General features: G+C 41.1%; 2 protein-coding genes across 7 annotated transcripts in view; one reads left to right on the top strand and one right to left on the bottom strand.

Moving 5' to 3' along the window:
* HLCS (holocarboxylase synthetase) overlaps positions 1-21,800 on the bottom strand; it is a 156,937-nt gene that overhangs the window by 86,891 nt on the left and 48,246 nt on the right. Inside the window, exon 7 of one of the 6 annotated variants that reach the window (XM_081138883.1) lies at positions 10,869-11,139. The exons of the other annotated variants lie outside the window; for them this stretch is intronic. Within the exon in view, the coding sequence (XP_080995009.1) occupies positions 10,926-11,139 (214 nt within the window). The 3' untranslated portion in view covers positions 10,869-10,925. Of the gene's footprint in view, positions 1-10,868; positions 11,140-21,800 lie in introns of those variants that run through there. 6 annotated transcript variants of the gene reach the window in all.
* CHAF1B (chromatin assembly factor 1 subunit B) overlaps positions 1-21,800 on the top strand; it is a 371,302-nt gene that overhangs the window by 310,805 nt on the left and 38,697 nt on the right. The window lies entirely within an intron of this gene.

Genomic DNA, 21,800 nt, shown 5'->3' with positions numbered 1-21,800 from the left:
TCACAGAGCCTATAATCTCAGCTTTCAGACCTGGGAGGGGATGAAAGAACCTCCGACCAAGCACATATATGCTTGAGAGGGCAGAGCAGTAGGCAGACGAAGACCCACCGGCTTGCAGAGGGAAAGCAGTCAGTGACAGTGAACGTAGACCCTAAGGTCTCTGCACTAGTCCTTCCAACAAGCCACGCCATGCCCCTAATTCAACACTTGCATTTCTTAACTGTCACACATCCCCCAAATCCCAGGAGCCAAATGTACGTGGAATCATAAATGAGTGCGCATCATTCTCGCAGGCCCAACAGGGCACACGCAGAGCACTAACCCTGCACTCAGTGGGGAGACCTGGCACGTGGGTACCAGTGTGACCCAGAGACGCACAGGTTAAGGAAAGAGCCACTGACTCTACCTGGAGACATGAACAAAGCATCCAAAGTAGAGAAGTGACCATTATGCAGTGGAAATGAACCAGATGAGAAACGGTGGGGAAACTATCAAGGCAGTGGGAACAGCACATGCGGAGATCCACTTTCAGGAAATCAGGTGTTCAGTGGAACTGAAACAAAGAACATCAGGGTCACAGGCAGGGTCGTGAGCAGACGCGAGGCTGGAAAGAAGGGTTGGAGCCAAGTGGGTGAATGTTCCCTGGCATGCTAAGGGTTGGAGTTTCATAGATTAGGAAATGTAAAGCCTGTGAGTTTTTGAGAAAGGACAGGACATGATCACATTTGCACTCAGCACTCTCTCAAGCTACAGTGCCCCTGAACATCAAAAAGATAGATTTTTTTCACCAGTAAAGTTATGAAAATTGAAGCTTACTGTAAAATAACACCTAAACGTGTTCAAGATTCTCTGCCTTATTTCTTCTTGGAGACATTTCGCTGCTCAAGAACCAACGGTCCATCTCAGCCCCTACCATGGGGTTAAGAAACACTACCAAGTCCTGGGGAACTCTGTGTGCCAAAAAAAGTGGTGTCCTCAAACCTTTCACTTGCATATCCCCTAACAGAACTGTGGAAGATTCACACATTTTTAAGTTGACATACAAAGTTTTTCAGTATGTTTGGATGGTTGCAAAGGATGGAATTTCTGGCTTAGGATGGACACTGATATTTTAAATAAAACTATTACATCACTCTTTTAAATGTATTCGAAGGATTCCAAGTACCATAGAAATGTGTCACCCACCATCATCTACTTCAAAATACATAAACAAACTTCTTCGGTCAGACATGTTAATTCCTTTATCTCCTTCAGTAAAATTCCACTGCACCCCAGAATTTCATTCCAACACAGTTGCTTTCTACTTGAAAGTCTTAACCTTCCTGTTTTATCTGTCTACAATAAAAATACCTATAAAAAATGACATTTTTAATTGTTTTATTTCCTGTAACCATGAAGTCCTAAATATTAAAATGATTTTTACTGGGTTGACTTATAGTTACAATTATCAACAGTACAGAATTGATAAAACAGAAATGTTTCAAATTTTGATAAGAATATCACACAAAAACTTGAAATACACCCCTTAATGAGATGAATGGATCCTTTTTTTCTTGGCTCCATGGTTGAATATCACTATTGCCAGAATGAGACAGCGGTCAGTATCAACTCTAGTCCTACTTTCCATTTTCACAGATGGAAACACTGAGAGGCCTTGTTCACATACACAAGCAGAGGGAAATTGGAGTTTTATTACAGCAATGGCGCTCCATGCTTTAAACTCCTTCCCACATATTTGTCAAAAATCACACCCTTATCTATCATCGCAGACCTTTTAATGATCTGTCAGCTGATAGATTGGTGGGACCCTTCTTCAGTTTCATCTGGAGAGCTAGAAACTACCTGGCGTGCGATGAGAATAGCTGGTGTCATTTGCTGTCTCACACCAATATTTCACACTGTCCTTTTGTTTGCTATCCCAGAGGGTACTCCATCTCAGACAAGGCTCCATCCATGATAAGATTAGGGATGGGTGAAAAGGGGCAATTATGAAGGGGTGTCAGAGAAAGAAACAGGCCCGATGCCCCACCGCAGGCATTTGCTGGAGCGATCAGTTTCAGGAAAGAGTCCGTATGGAGACTGAGGGTCTGAAAACAGACCACTCTGCACACACGTCCCCCAGCACGCGCCCCCGTTTAAAGACCAGTGCGCCAAGGCGTCGGTCTGCGGACTCCTGCTCTACCACTCTGCTTAAACCTTGAAACGGAGGCTCTGCTCCTATTCATGCCAAGAAAGGGTTGGGAAGAAGGAATGAAGGAAAGATGGGAAGGGCGAAATATGCTCGAAAAGAAAAATTAAAAATTAAAAACTTTTTTAAAGTAGAGAAAAGCTCTATAGAACTCTGCCACTTGCCACAAAGCCCATCAATTTACATTTAACTTGCCCTGGACGGCGTGGTTCAGTGGTTGGAGCGCCAGCCCACACATAGAGGGGTCGTGGGTTCAATTCCCAGTCAAGGGCACATACCTGGGTTGCAGGTTCCATCCCCAGCCCCAGTCAGGGCGGTCAGCACATGTGGGACACAATTGATGTGTCTCTTTTGCATCAACATTTCTCTCTCTCTCCCCCTCCATTCCACTCTCTCTTTAAAAATCAATGGAAACAATATCCTCAAGTGAGGATTAACAAAAAAATAATAATTTAAATTTACCTTTTCAACTATCCCCTGCCCAGCTCCTGCTTCTCCTAAATGCACTCTGATTCCCTTCAAGCTTTGCACTTGGTTTTTGCTGTTGTTTTGAAAGCAAAGGGTCATCATTTCAACCGAAGTTTTTCCAAACAAATAGTAAAATGTGACAGAAAATTCTGAACATTCCACCACCGGTGATCCTTACTGTTCTGATATGGTCTAATAACTCAAAATTATTCCCTATCACATGCACTTTATACGACATCAGCTACCACACAAGTTTTTAATACGCAGTAAGCAGGTGGCCCCAGCAATTTCTCTTATGTCTCACATCTGGTATTGTACTCCATATAAGGTGCTGAGTCCGATTTTTTAATAAAAACATGGCCTGAGCTTGTAAAAGTTCAAGTAAAATATACCTCTAAAACTGCTGCATTTAATTTCCAGTCATGAAAGTCTAAAATTATTGTAAAATAATACTCAACCTTTTTCATAGATCCGTTCAATGAAGCTTAAAACTACTTTCCTTTCAGAAAGGAAAAGAGCTTCATAACTAACAGCTTCTTGAATTCACATGTGCTGTCTTACTTTTGTGAGCCTGACTTGCATACATTTTATAACCTTTCAATCTGGACAAAATTAGTTTGGTTAGCAGTACAAAGTAATAATACATTTAAGTCTCTGGATGGCGGTTGGGGGGAAGGAATGGTAAAGGGAAGGGCAGAAATAAGGAAAATTAAATCAATAACCTGAGGCTTAAAGAAATTCATCTTTTTAAAAAAAAAATGAAATTTAAAATACACTAGGAAATAAATATATCAACAAAATGCAGAGATGACCATAAACATTATCTTAGAATCAAAGAAATAACCATTTGGACCCTGTGAGTTTACATGAGGTTGGTGTAAAAGTGTGTCTACAAAACTGGTACGGATTTCTGCAGGTTCAAACTGAGGATCGCGTATCTGGCTAGATGAGCTGTTGCGTTAGCTCTAGGTCTCCCGCTCTGGTCCACGAAGGGTGGAGTCCCTCTAATTTGGGTGACTATTTTCATGATTTGAGCAAATCCAGAGCAGAAACTCAGGGATCACATTCCTTCTATCACAAATTTCTCGTAAGCAATCTTGCTCTAACGCAGCTGGTACTAAATCAAAAAGTAGCTTTTGATAATTCAGTTTCCTTTCAATAATTCAGTTTCATCTTTACATCTTCAACTACAGATTTTTAACTTGTTACTAAACTGAGTAACTAAGTAGAAATAAATTAGTATTAGATGCTGGCTGTAAAACATAGCCAAGAACTTGAGTCATTTTTTTTAATAATGTTCTGCTCTGATGAATCTACTCAATAATACATATTTCTCCAAAGAACTTTCATAGTAGTGTTTCATTTTTCTTTTCTGGGGGGTGGGAGGGGGTGGGAGAGTGGCTGCCCTCCCTTGTTGTCTGAATTAAAATGCAAGAATCACACCACAGGCCACTATAGAGAAATAGGTTCAAAGAGGTTCTCTCTAACCCCAAGTGCAAACGGGTATATCTGCTCAGTTTGGTGGGCAGTTTAATTTAACAAAGGCTGTCCAAACAAAAGGCACATCTCTGACGCCCCGCCGGAGAGAAACATCGCACTTGTGCACAACGGGCATTGCAACACCGACTCTAAGCGCAAACGGTGGAAACCGGCCGGCCAGCCACTAAGAAGGACGACTCCAAGCAAAGAGCAGCGTGTTCTTACTGTGGCCTATTACGCAGCAGCTAAAAGGAGCGAGCCAGCCGGTTCGCCGCAACGGGTGCGCCCCCAAGACGCACGGCTGAACGACAGCCTAGAGCAGGCAGTAGGCAGCCCGGGGAACAGTGCACCCAAACCATCTTCCCTGCCTCCTGCCTGCGCCCTGCGGCTCCTCGCGCCTCCCGTCAACCGGTCTGGCCAGGCCCGGCTCTTGCTGAGGGAAGGGGAGTATGTACCACTCCAGCCTCGCCGGTTTAAGAGAAAACTTCTGGCCCTCTCCTTCCACCCTTTGGCCTTCCTTGCTGAGTGGAAGAGCAATGACAAGACTGACCTAGGAAGCCGCACATTAAAGACACAGAGCCGCTGTCTGCCTGGGTCCCCGAATGACTGCATGGAACACCGCAGACCAATGACCTACACGACGTATCCTGGACTATCACGTGAGTAGAACTAAAGCCAAATTATTGCTGGATCTTGCCACTTAGCAACTCAGTCTTCTATCCCAATATAGAAACATAGAGTAAGACACCTTTTATATTGTACTAAAGGGCAAAGAGGGGGAGATGGGGACAGAGAGAGACTTTGCTTGGGGCAACCGGCACCCGATACAGTGTGCAGATGATGTTTTATTGAGTTGTATACTTGAAACCTGTACCCCGAGAGATTCGATTGTAAAAAAGTCCTTGAAAAAGAAAAATCGGCCTCCCAACAGGAATAGTTGAAGGATGGAAAGGATAGGAGGAAAGGAGAGACACAAGGTTGCATGAACATTAATATTAGTTGTAATTTTTAATTTTATGACAGAAAGATACTCATGCATTACTTGTATAACTGAAAGCTGATAACCTAAAGGATTTTTATGATTTTGACTACTAATTTTATGGTTCCTCTATATTCTGCATTGACCCTGTATTTTTATTCTAATGTAATTCCAGTAAATACATCCTTCCACAAAGTAAAAAGAAAATTATGACAAAAGGAAAATTGTAATGGAAAACGTATCCAAAGAACATTGTTTGCCTGCTACCCATGCTCTCCAAAAGGGACAAAACAATTGCCTAGCACAACCAGAGAACTCCTTTCCAAGGAGTTGTTGTTTTTTATCTTTATTGTTGAAAGTATTATAGGTGTCCCATTTTTTTCCCCATTGACCCCCTCCACTTCGCTCCCACCCTCTCCGCAGGCCTTCACCGCATTATTGTCTGTGTCCATGGGTAATGCATATATGTGAACTTCTTTGGTTAATCTCTCCACACACCCCTCCCCTCATCCCTCTGAAATATGTCTCTGGGTCTATTTTGTTTGTCAGGTTCTTTTGTTCATTCGCTTCTTCTTAAAAAAGACCCTTCAACATTTCATGCAATACTGATTTGATGGTGATAAACTTGTGGATGTGGTAGAGTCGTAATCCAGCGTGGTTGAGTCTGACCACCAGGTGCACTGTCTCTGGGGCCTCCAGGGAGGTGCAAAGTCAGCCTCTGCCTGTGCCTTGCCCGGGGCCACCCAGCATGAGCTACAGAGCAAACCATAGATGGCTCTACTTGTGCCGGGCTTGGCGGTGCCCAGGAGAGGCCAAGCTATGAGCCAATGCAGGCTGCCGCTAGTGCCAGACCTGGGCCACTTATCAAGCCATATGGGACCCGCTGCTGCTTGTTCAAGAGATTTTAGGAAAGTTCTAAGCATGAGACTAGAGAGGCCACTTGCATAGAAAAGCCACTGGAAGTGGTTTGGATGAGCCTGCAGATGGGGAGGGGCAAGGCCAAAGGTGTGTCAGATTCAGAGAAGTCGCCTGCCTGCTGGCTCTGTGGGGAGAAGGCTGGTCAAAGGAGCAATGGCCTCTGCCAGCTCTTCTGTCTGGGAGAAAGCTGCCCCTCCAGCTCTCACCCTGATCCCAGGCAGGTTAGTTCCTCCCTGAATGTCCAAGGTCCCTTTCAAGCGGCTGCCCAGAGCTGGGGCTCAGAGGGAGAGCGTGTGAGAGTCCGTGTGCGGGCCCTTTAAGAGAAAAGCCTGGGGCTCCCGCAGCCTCCCCGACCCTCAGCCTCAATCCCCGCTGGTTTTCACAGCCTGAAGTTGTAGGGGCTCCTCTTCCCGGCCCTGAAGCCCTGGGCTGGGGGCCTGTTGTGGGGCTGGGGCCCCTCGATTCTCTGGGAAACCTCCACCACCGAGATTCCCTCCCGGGGTTAAACTGGGGACCGGTGTGGGACCGCGGCCAAGTCTCCGGGATTCAGCCCCATCTGCTGGCATCTCTACCCCTCCTACCGGCCTTGTTGCTCCTTCAGTTCCCTCCTTGTAGGGCTTGTGTTCAGCCAGATTTCAGGAGGTTCTGAGTGATGGTGGTCCTGTATTTTAGTTGTAATTTTGATGTGGCTGTGGGAGGCGGCGGTCACCTGTCACCTGTGCTGCCGTCTTGCCTCTCCTCCTGAGCATTGTTGACAGCGCACCTCCACTTCAGGGTCTGCAGACCTGGGAGCAGCCCGTCCCCAGGCCAGGAGAGCACTGGGCTTGGCCACAGCAGGGGTGAAGGGCCAAGGGCCCACCTCTGCCTCCTGACATTGGTGAGGTTTAGAGCAGCCTTTCCCTCTCTGAGCTGTGTTTTCTTCCCATGAAAAATCAAGAGACTCAATAGGTTGTGTCTGAGCTCAAACTCCTCAGATTCAAGAAAATTACAACTTTTTAAAAATGATATGAGTCAATTTATTAAGGGAAAGACATTTAATTTTACATGAGCTGCTTTCAACCATCTCTTGATGTGCAAGAAAAAAGATTTTCACTTTTCAAATCTCATTTCTTTCCTACAGATGACCCATGCTAACTGCACTTTGTGTTTCTGAAATATCCTTTGCTTTTAAAAAAGCAACGTGAGAATACAAGACCTGCCTGAGAAGTTTCATGATACTCAGAGAAAAGAAATTCTATCTTTGATATTTCTCATCTTTACCAGATTCATTTAGTCCTATTAAATTCTCTACCCATAAAGAAAGTCTCTTTCTGATGCCATATCCTTAACCTTTCCGTTTAAATTTGCTGACACCATTCATCTTTTTTTTTTTTTTTTAATTTTTTCAATTACAATTTACATTCAATATTATTTTGTATTAGTTTCAGGTGTACAGCATACTGGTTAGACAATCATACAGTTACAAAGTGTTCCCCCTGATATTCCCAGTACCCACCTGGCACCATACATAATTATTACAATAGTATTGACTATATTCTCTATGCTGTACTTTATATCCCTGTGACTACTTTGTAACTACCACTTTGTACTTCTCAATCCCTTCATCTTTTTCACCCAGCTCCCAATGTTCCCCTCTCTCTGACAACCATCAGTCTGTTCTTTGTGCCTGAGTCTGTTTCTATTTTGTTTGTTTATCTTACTCTTTAGATTCCACATATAAGTGAAATCATATGGTGTCTGTCTTTCCCTGTCCAACTTATTTCACTTAGCAAATACCTTCTAGGTCCATCCATACTGTCACAAATGGTACAATTTCATTCTTTTTTATGGATAAGTAATATTCCATCATATATGTGTATCACAGCTTTTTTATCCGATCGTCTATTGATGGGCACTATGGAAAACAGTACAGAGGTTCCTCAAAAAATTAAAAGTGGAACTGCTTTATGACCCAGCGATTCCACTTCTGGGTATTTATCCAAAGAAACACAAAACACTAATTCAAAATAACATACGCACCCCTATGTTCATTACAGTATTATTTACAATAGCCGGCACCCTTAATCTTGTGTTTATATCAGCTGAGTTAAAACCACAGTCAGAACTTCAGCACTACCTCAGGGATCACTTCTAATGTCCTTATTCTTTTTTTAAAAAAAAAAAAGGAAAGAATGGAGGTCTTTGCACCTAGGATCATTTTATGAACAAAGGGGCACTTAAGTTCTGGAGAAACCCTAGACTGTTGCTTTGGAATCTTCTAGGAATGGCACAGGGATGGGAACAGCAGAGAACCACCTTTAAAACAAAATCTGTGAACCGTGGCTATCACCCTCAAACTGCAAAGAGTCTGAAGAGTAAAAGTTATAGCCACGGTTTAATAATTAATTCCACACCAAAGCATGTGTGTTTTTCATTTAAGAGACTTCAGAAGTTGATACTGAACGACTGTCAGGGGCAAGATGCTTTTGTTCTTGGCCCCAGTGCTGCGGTTAGGAAACCGCCTCTGGCCGCCACTGGCCTGGCGCTCAAGCCCAGCAGCTCCCCGGGGACGATGCACCTGGACCACCACGTCTCCCCAGATGCATTTCAGGCTCCTTCTTGCTGAAGAGCGGCGTGGGGAGGAATGAAGGGAAACATACAGAGTTCTTACCAGTAGGCTTCATACACAGTCTTAACAGTCACTCTCATGGTTATCAGTCTTATTAGTTATTACTTGGAATGATTTTCACCTATATGAGCACTTCTCCTTCCCATTTCTCAAGCTATCTTCCCAGAAAATGGTTCATTAATAATTTTAAAAGTACATTATCAATATGTAGAAAGAAACTGTGAGACTACCTATGCCATCATTCCATTGGACATGGGTAAACTGGCTAAATTTGGAGATCTGAGGATTTATACCTCAGTCCTCCTACCAAAGGTCATTGCTAAGGAATCATAATTGAAAGTGTCCCATAAAATAAACAGAAAGTCTTAAGTGGGGTGGGAGGTTAGGAGAAAACATCATATTGGGAAAAATATCTTCAGGACTAGTTAACAAGAAGACTATCAAAATGATGAGCTAGAGATATCAAAAACTAAAATCCAAACTCTAAGAGAAGAGAGGTAACCCCTCAAAGCTCCACCATGGCTGTTTCAAAGGACCTGGGCAGAAGAATCTGGAAAATAGTATCTTAGGAGGAAGAGATTCCAGCACCTACTCCCTCACCCCACCTTTGGCTAAAAAGCCTCAGAGAGGTTCTGAGCAATTATGGAGTAAAATTACATCAGAATATACAGCAGCAAAAATACTTTAAATAATAAGAATGCTGCTAATTATATCTTCTCTTTTTAACAGGAGGTTGAACACTTTCCCCACGCCTGTGCCCAGCGGGGAGCCTCCCAATCCGCACACACTTGTAAAGGCCCCGACAGCAGGCTAGATGATACGAGGTGTGAGAAATGAAAACTTTATGTGCAGACAAATTTAGATTTTTAACATATTTTCACCAGGGGCATAAATAAAGAGAAATTAGGCCACTGGGACTTCAGAAAACAAGAATACAGACTGTGATTTTTGTTTTAAATTTTAGTACTCAGAATACCCAGTACCTAAGTAGTAAATAATCCAACAAGTCACAAAAGGAACACTTCAGTTTGAACTTAATACTTTTCATATACTTCAAGTTATTTTATTCAAGGAGGGAAAGAAAATTGTGTGCTTAAATAAATAAAAGGAAGAAGACAAGAGAAGAAAATGAATGGACGTAGAAAACATGAGACATTTCCTTTCATGGTGCAGCCTCCACATCCACAGTCAATTAGGGCTACCAAAAGACTTCCCATCAACCCAATTTCTGTCCATTTAAATTGATTTTAAATATATGATCATAGCCCGGCCGGCGTGGCTCAGTGGTTGAGCATCGACCTATGATCCGGGAGATCTCGGTTCGATTCCTGGTCAAGGCACATGCCCGGGTTATGGGCTCAATCCCCAGTCGAGGGCATACAGGAGGCAGCCTGTCAATGACTCTCCCATCACTGATGTTTCTCTCTCTCTCTCCCTCTCCCTTCCTCTCTCTGAAATCAATAAGGACATATTTAAATATATATATATGTGTGTATATATATATATATATATATGATCATAATTTTTTTAAAAAATTCTTCCACAGTGATTTACTTATAAAAATACTGACACACTACAGCAAGGGTGAATTCTAGAGTGAACACTCATACCTGCCACCTAGATTCTACATGAATATTCTATTATACTTGCTTTAGTATGCATCTATCAAGCCATCTGTCCATCCATGTATTACTTCATGCATTTCAATATAAGGTACAGGTATGGCCCTACCACCTAATACTAATAGAGTTCAATATTTTAACTTTTATGTAAAATTTACCTGTGGTGATACAATAATTTCTGCTGGGTTTTGACAAATGTATTCACCTGTGTTAGCAAAACCCTTATCAAAATAAATAACATTATCACTCAGAAGGTTCTTCATGGCCCTTCTCAGTAGATCTCCCCGCGCCCCCCCGCCCCCAGAGACAACCACTCTTCTGATTTCCTCCCGACACAGATTAGATGTGCCTGTTCTAAAACTGCATAAAATGAAATCATTTAGTGTGTACCTTTCGTGGCAGGCTTTTTTCACTGAGCATGAAGTTTTTTATATTCATGCAAGCTGATGCATGTATTAGGAATCCACTCCTTTTTCTTGCTGAGTGGAGTTCACGTGTATGAATACGCTGCAGTGTATCCATTCACCTGCTGATGGACATCTGGGTTGTTTCCAGGTTTTGGCTATTGTAAATAAAGCAGCTATGAACAATGATGTACAAGTCTTTGTGTAAACACATATTTTCATTTATCCTGGGTAAATAATTCTGAATAGGGCTGTTGGGTCAGAAGGGAGGTACATGTTTACTTTTATAAGAAACTGCTACACCGGTTCTTTCAAGTGGTTGTACCATTTTATATTGCCACCAACGATGGGATGTTTGGGAACTGTGATTGGTTCCACATCCTCCCCAATATTCAGTGCGGCCAGTCTTTCCATTTTTAGCTAATCTGGTGGGTGTGTAGCAGTATCTCATCCTGGTTTTAATCTGTATTTTCCTGAAAGACAAAAAATGTTAACAATCTTTACATGTACTTATTTGGCTGCTGGCATTATATGTTAAGATGTTTTGACTGGGTTGTTCAGATGTTTTAATTGGATTGTTTGTCATTTTATTATTGGGTCGCACACTTCCTTATATATCATAGATAACAGTGTTTTCCAGACACTTGTTTTGCAAATATTCTCTCCTAGTGTGTGGCTTGTACATTCATTTTTTAAGTCAGTATCTTCTGATAAAGAGAATAGTTTAATTTTTATAAAGTCTAATTTATCAATTTTTTTCTTTTATGACTGCTTTCATAACCAGTATATTCTACCTTGGTAAATACACCACGTGCACTTGAAACTTTTGCCTACTCTCAAGTCATGAAAACATTATACTTTCCTTTAGAAGCTTCATAATTTTAGCTTTTGTATTTAAGTCTATGATCCATTTCAAATCAATTTTAGTGTATGATGTGAGGTAGGGGTCAAGATTAATTCATTTTCCTATATAGAGCATATATCCAGCTTTTCCAGGACCATTTCTTGGAAACACTTTCCTTTCTGCTTTGGAGTACTTTGACACTTGTGTCTAAAATCAAATGGTCATGTCTATTTCTGGGGATATTCTGTTCTATTGATCTATTTTTTGTTAATGCCAATATCATACAGCTTTGATTATCACAAAAGTTTTATAGTAAGTCTTTTTTTTCTTCTTAAATATATCTTTATTGATTTCAGAGAGAGGAAAGGAGAGGGAGAGAGAGAGAGAGAAACATCCATGATGAGAGAGTCATTGATCGGCTGCTTCCTGCACACCCTCGACTGGGGATCGAGCCCACAACCAGAGCATGTGCCTTGACCGGGATTTGAACCCCAATTGCCTGGATCCTAGGTCGATGCTCAACCGCTGAGCCACGCCCAGCTGGTCTTATAGTAAGTCTTCAAGTCAGGTAATAGGACTTCAATTTTGTTCTTGTTCGAAATTATTTTCTCTTCTGTAGGACCCTTGCATTCTTATATAAATTCTATGTAAATTTTAGATTCAGCTTATAAAAACTCCTGCTGAGATCCTGATTAAACTTGAATTGAACTCATAAATTAAAGTAAATTGGAATCTTAACAATATTGAGTCTTCTAATATGGTATCTCTATTAAGATATTCCTTAATTTCAAAATATTTTATAATTTTCTTATTTCTTCCTTGACCCTTCGATTATTCAGATATCTGTTGTTTAATTTTGAAATATGTGATTTTCCTAGATACATTTTTGTTATTGATTTCTAACTGAATTCCATCGTGGACAGAGAATGTATTCTACATGATGTCAATCACTTTATGTTTATGGAGTCTTGTTTTACGGCCCAGCATATACTCTACCTTGGTGAATACACCATGTGTCCTTGAAAAGAATATGCATTCAGCTGGATGCAGGGTTTACAAACATCATTTTTAAAAAGTGATTGATAAGTGTTATTCATGTCCTCACCTGTTAAGAGAGTGGTATGAAAATCTCCAACTATGATTCTGGACTTGTCTATTTCTCTCTTTAATTTTGTTGATTTCTGCTTCATATGTTTTGAAGCTCTGTTAGCAGGTAAATGCGTATCTATGATTGTATGTCTTCTCAATGAGTTGACCCTATTAACATTATAAAACATCCCTCTTTACCTTTTGTAATTCTTTGTCTTGAAGTCAGTCTTATGATTATTAATAAAGTCACTCCAGCCTTCTTAAGCTTACTGTTTGCATGGTGTATCTTTTTCCCTCCTACCTACATGTGTCTTCATAATTAAAATGTGTCTTAAAGAGCCCAGCTAGTGTGGCTCAGTTGGTTGAGCGTTGTCCCATGTACCAAGAGGTCACCAGTTCCATTCCAGGTCAGGGCACATGCCAAAGTTGCAAGCTTAATCCCCAGTAAGGGGCGTGCAGGAGGCAGCTGACCGATGTTTCTCTCTCATTGATGTTTTTATCTCTTTCTCTCTCCCTTCCTCTTTCTCTAAAACAAATCAATCAAAAACATACTTTAAAAAATAGAAATAAATAAACAATAAAATGTGTCTTAAAGAGAACATACACTCAGGTCTTAAACTTTTTTTTATCCATTCTGACATTCTCTGCCTTTTAACTGCAGTACTTGGTCCATTATCATTTAATGTAATTATTGATTAGTCTAACATTCTGATCAATTTTGTTTGGCTCTTTCCTTCTACCTTTTGTTTCTCTATTCCTTTCTTTTCCTTCCTTCTTTTGCATTAATTGGATCTTTAAGTTTAATTTATCTATTGGCTTTCTGGCTATACCTCTTTGCCTTATGTTTTTAGTAGCTACTCTGTAGGTTAAAAATATACATGCTTAATTTAGACATCTACTGAGCTTCTATTATACCATTTTACATTAGATGTAGAAATACTGCAGTCATATAGATCCATTTACCACCCCTTCATTGTCCTCTATGCTAGTTGTCAAATGTATTACATCAATATATACAAGATTATGCATGATGTCATAATTTTTTCTTTAAACAGTCATATATATTTTAAAGAAATTCAGTGAGGAAAAGTATTTTAAATTTACTCAGATATTTTCCATTTCAATCCTTCCTAAAAATCCAAGTTTCCATCTGCTGTATTTCTCACCACCTTCTGGGACTCCCTTTGACATTTTTGCCCAGCAGATCTGCACTATGACAAATTGTCTTCATGTTCTTTTATCTGAAAATGTATTTTACCTTCATTGTTGAAGTATATTTTTGTTGGGTACAGAATTTTGGGTTGACAAGTATGTTGTTGTTTTTTTCTTTGAGCCTTTAATAAATATTATTCACTCTCTTCTGGTCTCCATAATTTCTGATGAGAAATCCATGGCCATTTAATTCATAGTTCTTCTGTATGTAAAGTGTGTTTTCCTCAGGTTGCTTTCAGTATTCTCCCCTTATCTTTGGTCTTTAGCAGTCTATGGATGTGCCAAAGTCTATTTTCATCATATTTATTTATCCTGCTTGGAGTTTGCTAAACTTCTTGAACCTGTCACCAAATTATCTTTCACCAAATTGGGGGATCATCTGGCCATTATTTCCTCAAATGGTTTTTTCCACTCCATTCTCTCTTCTTCTGGGAGTCCAATTATACATATATTAGACATTTTGATATCATCTCACAGGTTCCTGAGCCTCAGTTTTCTTTTTTCAATCTTTTTATCTCTTGTTCAAAGTGGATAATTATTACTGACTTAATTTCAAGTTCACAGAACTTGGGAACATGACGAAATATAACTAAATTCATTATGGCTGATCTTTGAAGGGTTACTGTGAACTAGACAAGCTAAAGAAAATATGCCATTCTAATTTTCAAAAGAAATTTTACTAATTAGAGATGTCTATTCCAGTTGGAATTCAAGGAAATAAGGAAAGTACTACTACTGAGAGCCCATACAGTATAGGAACTATATTGTATATATACCCTTCTACTTAATCCAGGTCACAACTCATTAATATAGGTACTATTGTCCATATTTTACAGACAATGGTACAGAGGAACAAACTAGTTAAGTACTTGTCCCACTAGTAAACTCAACAATGGGGACTTTAACTTAGAATTCCCATTATAGTCCTTTCCTGCACCCATCTCATTAAAAAATTTAGAAAATCACCAAGAATTAGACATGTCAGCTAACCTGATTTGTTTTTATAACAAGATTAACATGTAAGTAGATACTGGAAGTTTGGGGGATACAGTATACTACAAATTATGCAAAGCATCTGTTGGAGGTAGTATAATATTAGGGGCTAAGAATTAAGGTTCTTGAGTCAATGCTTCTACCACTTCACTCTTTGCATGGCTCTGGTCAAGACATTTCAACTCTCTAAGTGATAGTTCCTTCAGCTCTTAAAATGGGAACTATAAGAGTATCTGTTTCATGGGGTTTTGGTAAAGACTGAAATGGAAAAATACACATAACGCATAGTACCTGACACAGAGTAAATGCTTACTTAATGTTAACTATTATTATTAAGGTATGACATCTCTCTGGACAAAAGATGAAATATTATGAGGTAATAGTGATGAAATAATATGAAATATTGTAAATAACAACATATATTAGCCTCATCCTGTTCAACTTCTATCAATGTCTGCTTTTGCTTTATAATTTTCCAATTATCTTCTGGAGAAGAAATACTGTAATGGGGTCGCTAAAGAATTATACAGAACAACTAGCTCAAAAAGAAATATGCTTATCATTTATAATGGGTGCTGGAGACTGGAAATGATAAGAATGTATGCATAGGAAATTGCTTAAATAAATTATGGTCAAACTATATGAACCCAATTAAAGACATGGTTTTAGCAGACCATTTGATTGCATGGGAAATGCTCATTTCACATATAATGTAACCATAACTTACATATGTTGTATAGGAGGGAAAAAAAACTAGAAGGAAATATACCAAGAGATTAACATGATCTTTTATAGATGGTGGGGTTATACATGATTTTCATTTCCTCAGTATTCATTACTATATTTCTAAGTTTTCTGTAATGAACAAGAATCTTCTTATAATTGAATAATATTTTGAGAAAAATTAATTTAAGTAGTTTCACGTACCTGGCTGGCTTTCTATCAAGGTTTTTGGTCCTTCAGCCCTAAAGTTTTGAGCTCCAACACGGGGATGGGAAGAAACATTTATAATTGGAGATGCTTAGAGAAAAGATGACATGGGGATAAAGGAGGCCATAATAATTATCTTCAAATAGCTATTTTAACTAACTAATCTAGTTTAACTAATTAACTAATCTTAACTATCTTAACTAATAACTATCTTAAATATCTTAGCTATCCTTTGGGAGAAAGTTAAATTTTCTCCATTTGGATCCATGGCCAGATTTCCTTTATGGAATGGGATGGGTTTAAAAGGATCCATCTTGGGAGGGAGCTATCTTAAGATAACTGGAATGAGCTGCCCCAGGTTTTAAGACCTCAATACATATTTGTCAACTGAACAAGTCACAGCAGCTGCTCAGCATCGGGTGCTCAGACACATCCACAACAGCACAGAGAGCCTCGGGAAGTTGGGGTGACTGGCCTTGCAGGCACCTCACAGATCTAAGAGGGTTTGAGAGTTCTAGTATCCACTGTTCAGGTGATTTTCGGTTTAGCAGATGTGAAATCCTTCATTCTATCCCAGTTAAGACAACTACATACCTGCCCAAATTCCACAATCCGCACTCCACCCACTTTACCTTCCCAAGACACTCATAAAGTTCTGTGGACTGCGGGGCATTCTCCACCACAGCTGAGTCTCTACTCCATGGAGTCCTCCATTCTTAGTTTGGGGGTTCTGGAAGCTCTTCCAGCAGAGGTTGTTCCCCTCAGACATCACTCATCCCTAATTGGAGACACCTGAATAACCACCTGGGCGATCACCCCTGAGACAACAGCTGCTTAGTTTCACAGAGGCACAGGACCCACCCAGGTTTCCCTGGGTTCCAGAAGGAACCCCGAGTAGTCCTCACTACTGTTAGTCTGGGGAAGTCACAAAACTCTGAATGGTGCTGAGTTCTATGAGTAATATGCACATAGCTTACACATGACACATAACAACCAAGAGACAGTGTATTCCATTTTGATTGTACAGGAAACAGAATGAACTTGTAACAGATAAAGTTAAATCCCCATTGCCTTAAATTCTGTTGGAACTAGGCAGGGTTTAAAAAGAAACAGTCCAGCCAACCAGTCAGCCTGCCATAAAGATATAAGTGCTTCTAGTGGGCTGGGCCTGACTGTCCTAGTTGAAAGGACCTTGGACACTTCTTGGCCAGTGGTCTTGATACTTGTGCCCTGAGACATCTGGGCTCTGAGAAGGCCCCCCAGCCCCATTTGTACAGTGAGGTACTTCATTTGAAAAGGGGTTTGTTATTTTTTTTTTAAATAATTAAGGCAAGGATCTAGTACAACCTTCTCATTTTACAGATGAGGAAACAGGCCCAGAGAGGTAGGGTGATTCACCCAACATCACACAGTTGGTACGGCAGAAAGAAACAGATTAAGTTACAGCCTGAGTGCCTGAGTTTCCAGGGTCACTGAAACAGCCACCCCACCATGTAGTTTCGTTTTTAGGTAAATTCTGTACACACATAGTATCCAGTTTTAAACTGTGAAAACTACATTAGCATCCAGGTGAACTCTGGAACCAAAGGTCAGAAAAAGAGGTAGGTGCAGACCTCGCCACAAATTCCTTCCCCTCCTGTCTCCTCGCCCCTTCCCACGTCCCAGCAAAATACTTCTCTGCCAGGCAATGACTTCATCGTTTTCCTTCTCGCTAATTTGAATACTCTTGTGGGAGAGCCAAACAAAGAATGAAAATGATGAATGACTCCTTGTGCAATGCAGAAAAAATGTGGCGTTTGGGATCTCAAAGTGACGGAATACCCCTCATGCAGAAACAGAACATGCTTCTCTCCAAAACAGAAAGCAGAAACAAGGGCATTTCAGAGCTCCGAGTGTGTTTGGCCAAATGGTAGGTGTGTAAAAGATTTTAAAGGGGCAGATGAAAGCAAATCAACCCTCACCTCCAAAGCAGGTAAGTGTTTTATTGGAAAGGAAAACATAAGTTTTTCTAAGTGAGTCACAAAGAGCCAGAAGAGAAATGGAAAAGGGAGAGAGGGATGCTGAGCAGGGCGAAGGAAAAACATCTGCTTGATCATCCAACACATTTACAGATTTTTACCAAAACATTTTTCTTTTACCCAGAACTTGGCCTCTATCTTCTCACCACATGTATACAGGTGAGCGATCATACTTGAATTATTGTGAACACTAAATTCTAAGAATATTTAATATTTTTCCACTTAGAAACTAATGTTCATTCATAAACCAAGTGGGTTTTTTCTGCATTCACAGTTTTTTTTTTAATTGAAATATATTCAATATATAACATTGTGTAAATTTAAGGTGTAGATGTTAATTTGATACATTTATATATCGATTGCCACTGTAGCAATAACTAGCTGGTCTATCATGTTACAAAATTGTCATTTTTTTAGTGGAATGATTAGGTTCTAGACTTTTAGCCAGTTTGATAGTTACATTACAATACTGTTGTCTCTGATCACCACACTGGGCATTAGACCTAAAGGACTTATTTACAGGCACACCTTGTTTTACTGAGCTTCACAGGTACAGCATTTTCATCAACACCGAGGCAAGACCTTCCACCTGCAAGATCATGACTTGCTGAGGCCTCAGATGATGGTTAGCACTTTTTAGCAATAAGGTGCTTTTCAATTAATGTCCATTGTTTTTACAAGACACAATGCTATCGCATACTTAACAGACTGCAATATGAGTGACTCTTTATTGTCATATTTACTTTACTGTGGTGGTCTGGGACTGAACCCACAACACTTCTGAGGCAGTCTGAGTAGTACAATGTGCCTGTACTACTCCTAAGTTTCTACCTCAACAACATCTGTTCTATTCCCCTCCTCCTATCCTCTGGTGATCACCATTTTGCTTCATTTTTATGAGCTTTTTTAAATTCCACATATAAGTAATATCATACAGTACTTAACTTTTTCTTTTTTATCAATTTTTTTTTTAAATATATCTTTACTGATTTCAGAGAAAGGAAGGGAGAGGGGGAGAGACAGAAACATCAATGATGAGAGAGTCATCAATCATCTGCCTCCTGCAGGCCCCTGACTGTGGATGCGCCTGCAACCCGGGCATGTGCCCTGACCGGGAATCAAACCATGATCTCCTGGATCCTAGGTCGATGCTCAACCGCTGAGCAACACTGGCCAGGCTTATTACTTGTTTTAATATAATAGAGGCATCTGACAAAAAGAATATCAAATATATGTATACAATCAAGGAATTCCACAGAATAAATAGATGAGGTGCTTAAAGAAATCCAAGAGCATAAAGCAACATCGAACCCATGCATTCATCTGATTGGCACGGAAGGGTTAGGGGTCTCAAAGAAGATGTGGGTAATGCGTGAGGCACATCCACGGGGCTGAAGGAACTGTCCAAACGGGAACAATTGGCTCTTTCAGGTTGACTACTGTTACCTATGAAAATGATAAAGTGTTAAGATTTACAAAGAGAACATCTGATAAAGAGAGCTGGTTCCACATATTTTAAGGGAAACACAAAGACGGACAATTGACTGTTTTCTCACCTTTCAAGAAAAGCTAGATTAAAACAACACTTTTTTTTTTCTTTTTTTTTTTTTTTTTTGGCAAAATAGCAACCAGAGATGAGCCATCATGTTTCCAAGTATGTTGAGAAAAAGCTGTCAAAATTGTCAACAAAAATTCTACCCCAACCAAACACACAGGGCAAAGACAAGACCGATCTGTTTCACGGACACTCCCGGTGCTGCCGTTGAAGGATGCACTGAGGAGGTAAAAAGAGAGAATCACATCCAGAGTTTAAACAATGATGACAGTTCAAGCCACGTGAGCTGAGAGCTTTGCAGACATACTTCAGTGTGGCCCGGCCCTGCCCTGGGAGGAATGCAGGCTCCTGGAGGGGGGGCAGGCAGCCATGTCTGTTCCCGCTGGGCACACGGCCGGCCTGGAGAGAGATCAGCCAAGTGACTGAACTACACGGGAAAAGAGAAAAAGCAGAGACTCGCCAGCTACATCATACAGACAAGGAAAAGGAGACCCGAAAGGCTCCTGACTTGCCCAAAGTTCCTCACGCGGGAGAAGACGGGACCCAGGGCAGCAATACCCCGCCCTAGGACCTAAGCCCCGCACTCCAACCAAGGCGTCAGGTCCTCAGTAATGCGAAACGAGTGAACACGGAGAGACGGTCGTTTCCGCAAATACCTCCCACAGCGGACACCCACCATGCTGTCTAGTTTTTTCCCTAAAAGTCTGGCATACCCTCAGAAGATTAGGATCGGCACCACTGAGAACATGCAAAAGCCTGTGCTGGGGCTGGCCGGTGTGGCTCAGTGGTTGAATCACCCTGTGCACCAAGGGGTTGCTGGGCCCGGGGGGGGGGGGGGGGGGGGGTAGGCTCAATCCTCAGTAGGGGGCGTGCAGGGGGCAGCTGATGGATGTTTCTCTCTCCCTCTCTTCCTCTCTCTCTAAAATCAATAAAAACGTATTTTTTTTTAAAAAGAACTTAAAAAAAAAGCCTGTGCTGGGGTTGGGAAGAGGGCTCCAGAAGAAGGGCACCCACTGCTTCGGGCACAGCAGAGTCCCTGCCATGGGTGTGTGCCCCTAAGCAGGTGGTGCCTGTCGCTCACGGGACATCGGCCTGGCAGATGCCTTCAGTCCCACCCTTCTGTGCAGTCAAACATGGGACTTTCAAGCTGACCAAGAGTTAAATGTTGTCCAGCGTTGAGAGAGACTGAGAAGGTCCAATTCTGCTGAGAACGCCATCTAAACAGACACACCGCAACCATCCTAAGATGGCAAACATCCCCGTAAGTTGACCCTACTTTTAAAAATCCGTGACAAAATGTAAAAATAGACATCCTAGAACACAACCGATTAATGTGGAAGATCTTTGGAAAACAGAAGGCCACTTTACAATTCAATTCCAGGAGTTTGGCGTGGGAAAGGTTAACTCAATCAGGCGTTGAATTGGGACCAAAAAAAAAAAAAGCATTTGCCGGAGAACTTGCCAGAACAGCCCTTTAGTCATGACCACCCGAGTCAAAGGCTGGAGTTAGATTCTAAACCTTAATTTAGAAATAAACATTAAAATGAAACTTTCTTTAAAACTCTCCAATAATTTTCACTTTAAAAGTACCAAATTGGCCCATAAAAAAAGCTCACGCTAATTATTCCAGAGCAATCAACTTCTTTAAAACCCTTTATTTCACAATTACGCTAACATCCCATTAATTTGGGACACTCGCCCATGTATTTATTCTTTGCTCATTACCTAGGTGCACATTAAGAGAACACCCATAACACAATACAGGCATTAATATGTAAAACATCAACAAAGCCATCTGGAAAGCTAATGAGTAATCAGGGGATTTCCAATTAAACTACAGAATTTTCCCTTAGAATCTTTAGGACAACACTGTCAAGTTCAATCTACTCACTTCGCCTCCAGAATCAATTTTTCAAACTTTATGACAGGTCTAATCGCTTCCACCTGTGTCTCTAGCTTGACTCTTGACTGGCATGCTACCAGCCAGGGTGAAAATGTAGACAAAGACCCCTATTAGGACCCGGCTGTTTCTCTACTGTGAGGTCACTCAGCCATTAAATTAGTTCCAGCCCAATTTCTGTCCTCTCGGCCTCGACTTCAGGGAGGGTGCGGAGTAGTGAGTGAGGGGAGCAGCGTCCGAAGAGAAGGAAAGGAACTGAGCAGACAGGCATGTAGAGAGGTGAAAAGCTGGGATGGGCCCCAAATTCGGACACAAAAATACTATCTTTCTTAAATTTCCCCCAAACGTGCTTTTTACAACGATTGTATGGGTTTGTCTGTGCCTCTGGTGGTAGAAGTCAACTAAATTTCATACAGTTTCCTCAACTATCATGAGGCTAATCAGAAAACCACTGCAGCCTTCTAAAGACGCTGGAAGTTACTGGGCAACAGAAAGGCTGGCTGGGTGGCAGGTGCTGGCCTGGGAGTGCCACATGGTCAAAGGAGTAGCGCTGAAGGTGCCCCAGGGAGCATCCAGAGCCCCCCCCCATCCCT

This window comes from Miniopterus schreibersii, assembly GCF_964146895.1.
Source record: "Miniopterus schreibersii genome assembly, chromosome: 5".
Lineage (NCBI taxonomy): Eukaryota > Metazoa > Chordata > Mammalia > Chiroptera > Miniopteridae > Miniopterus > Miniopterus schreibersii.
The sequence above is the reverse complement of the archived record's forward strand: the minus strand, read 5'-3'. Positions and strand labels throughout refer to the sequence as shown.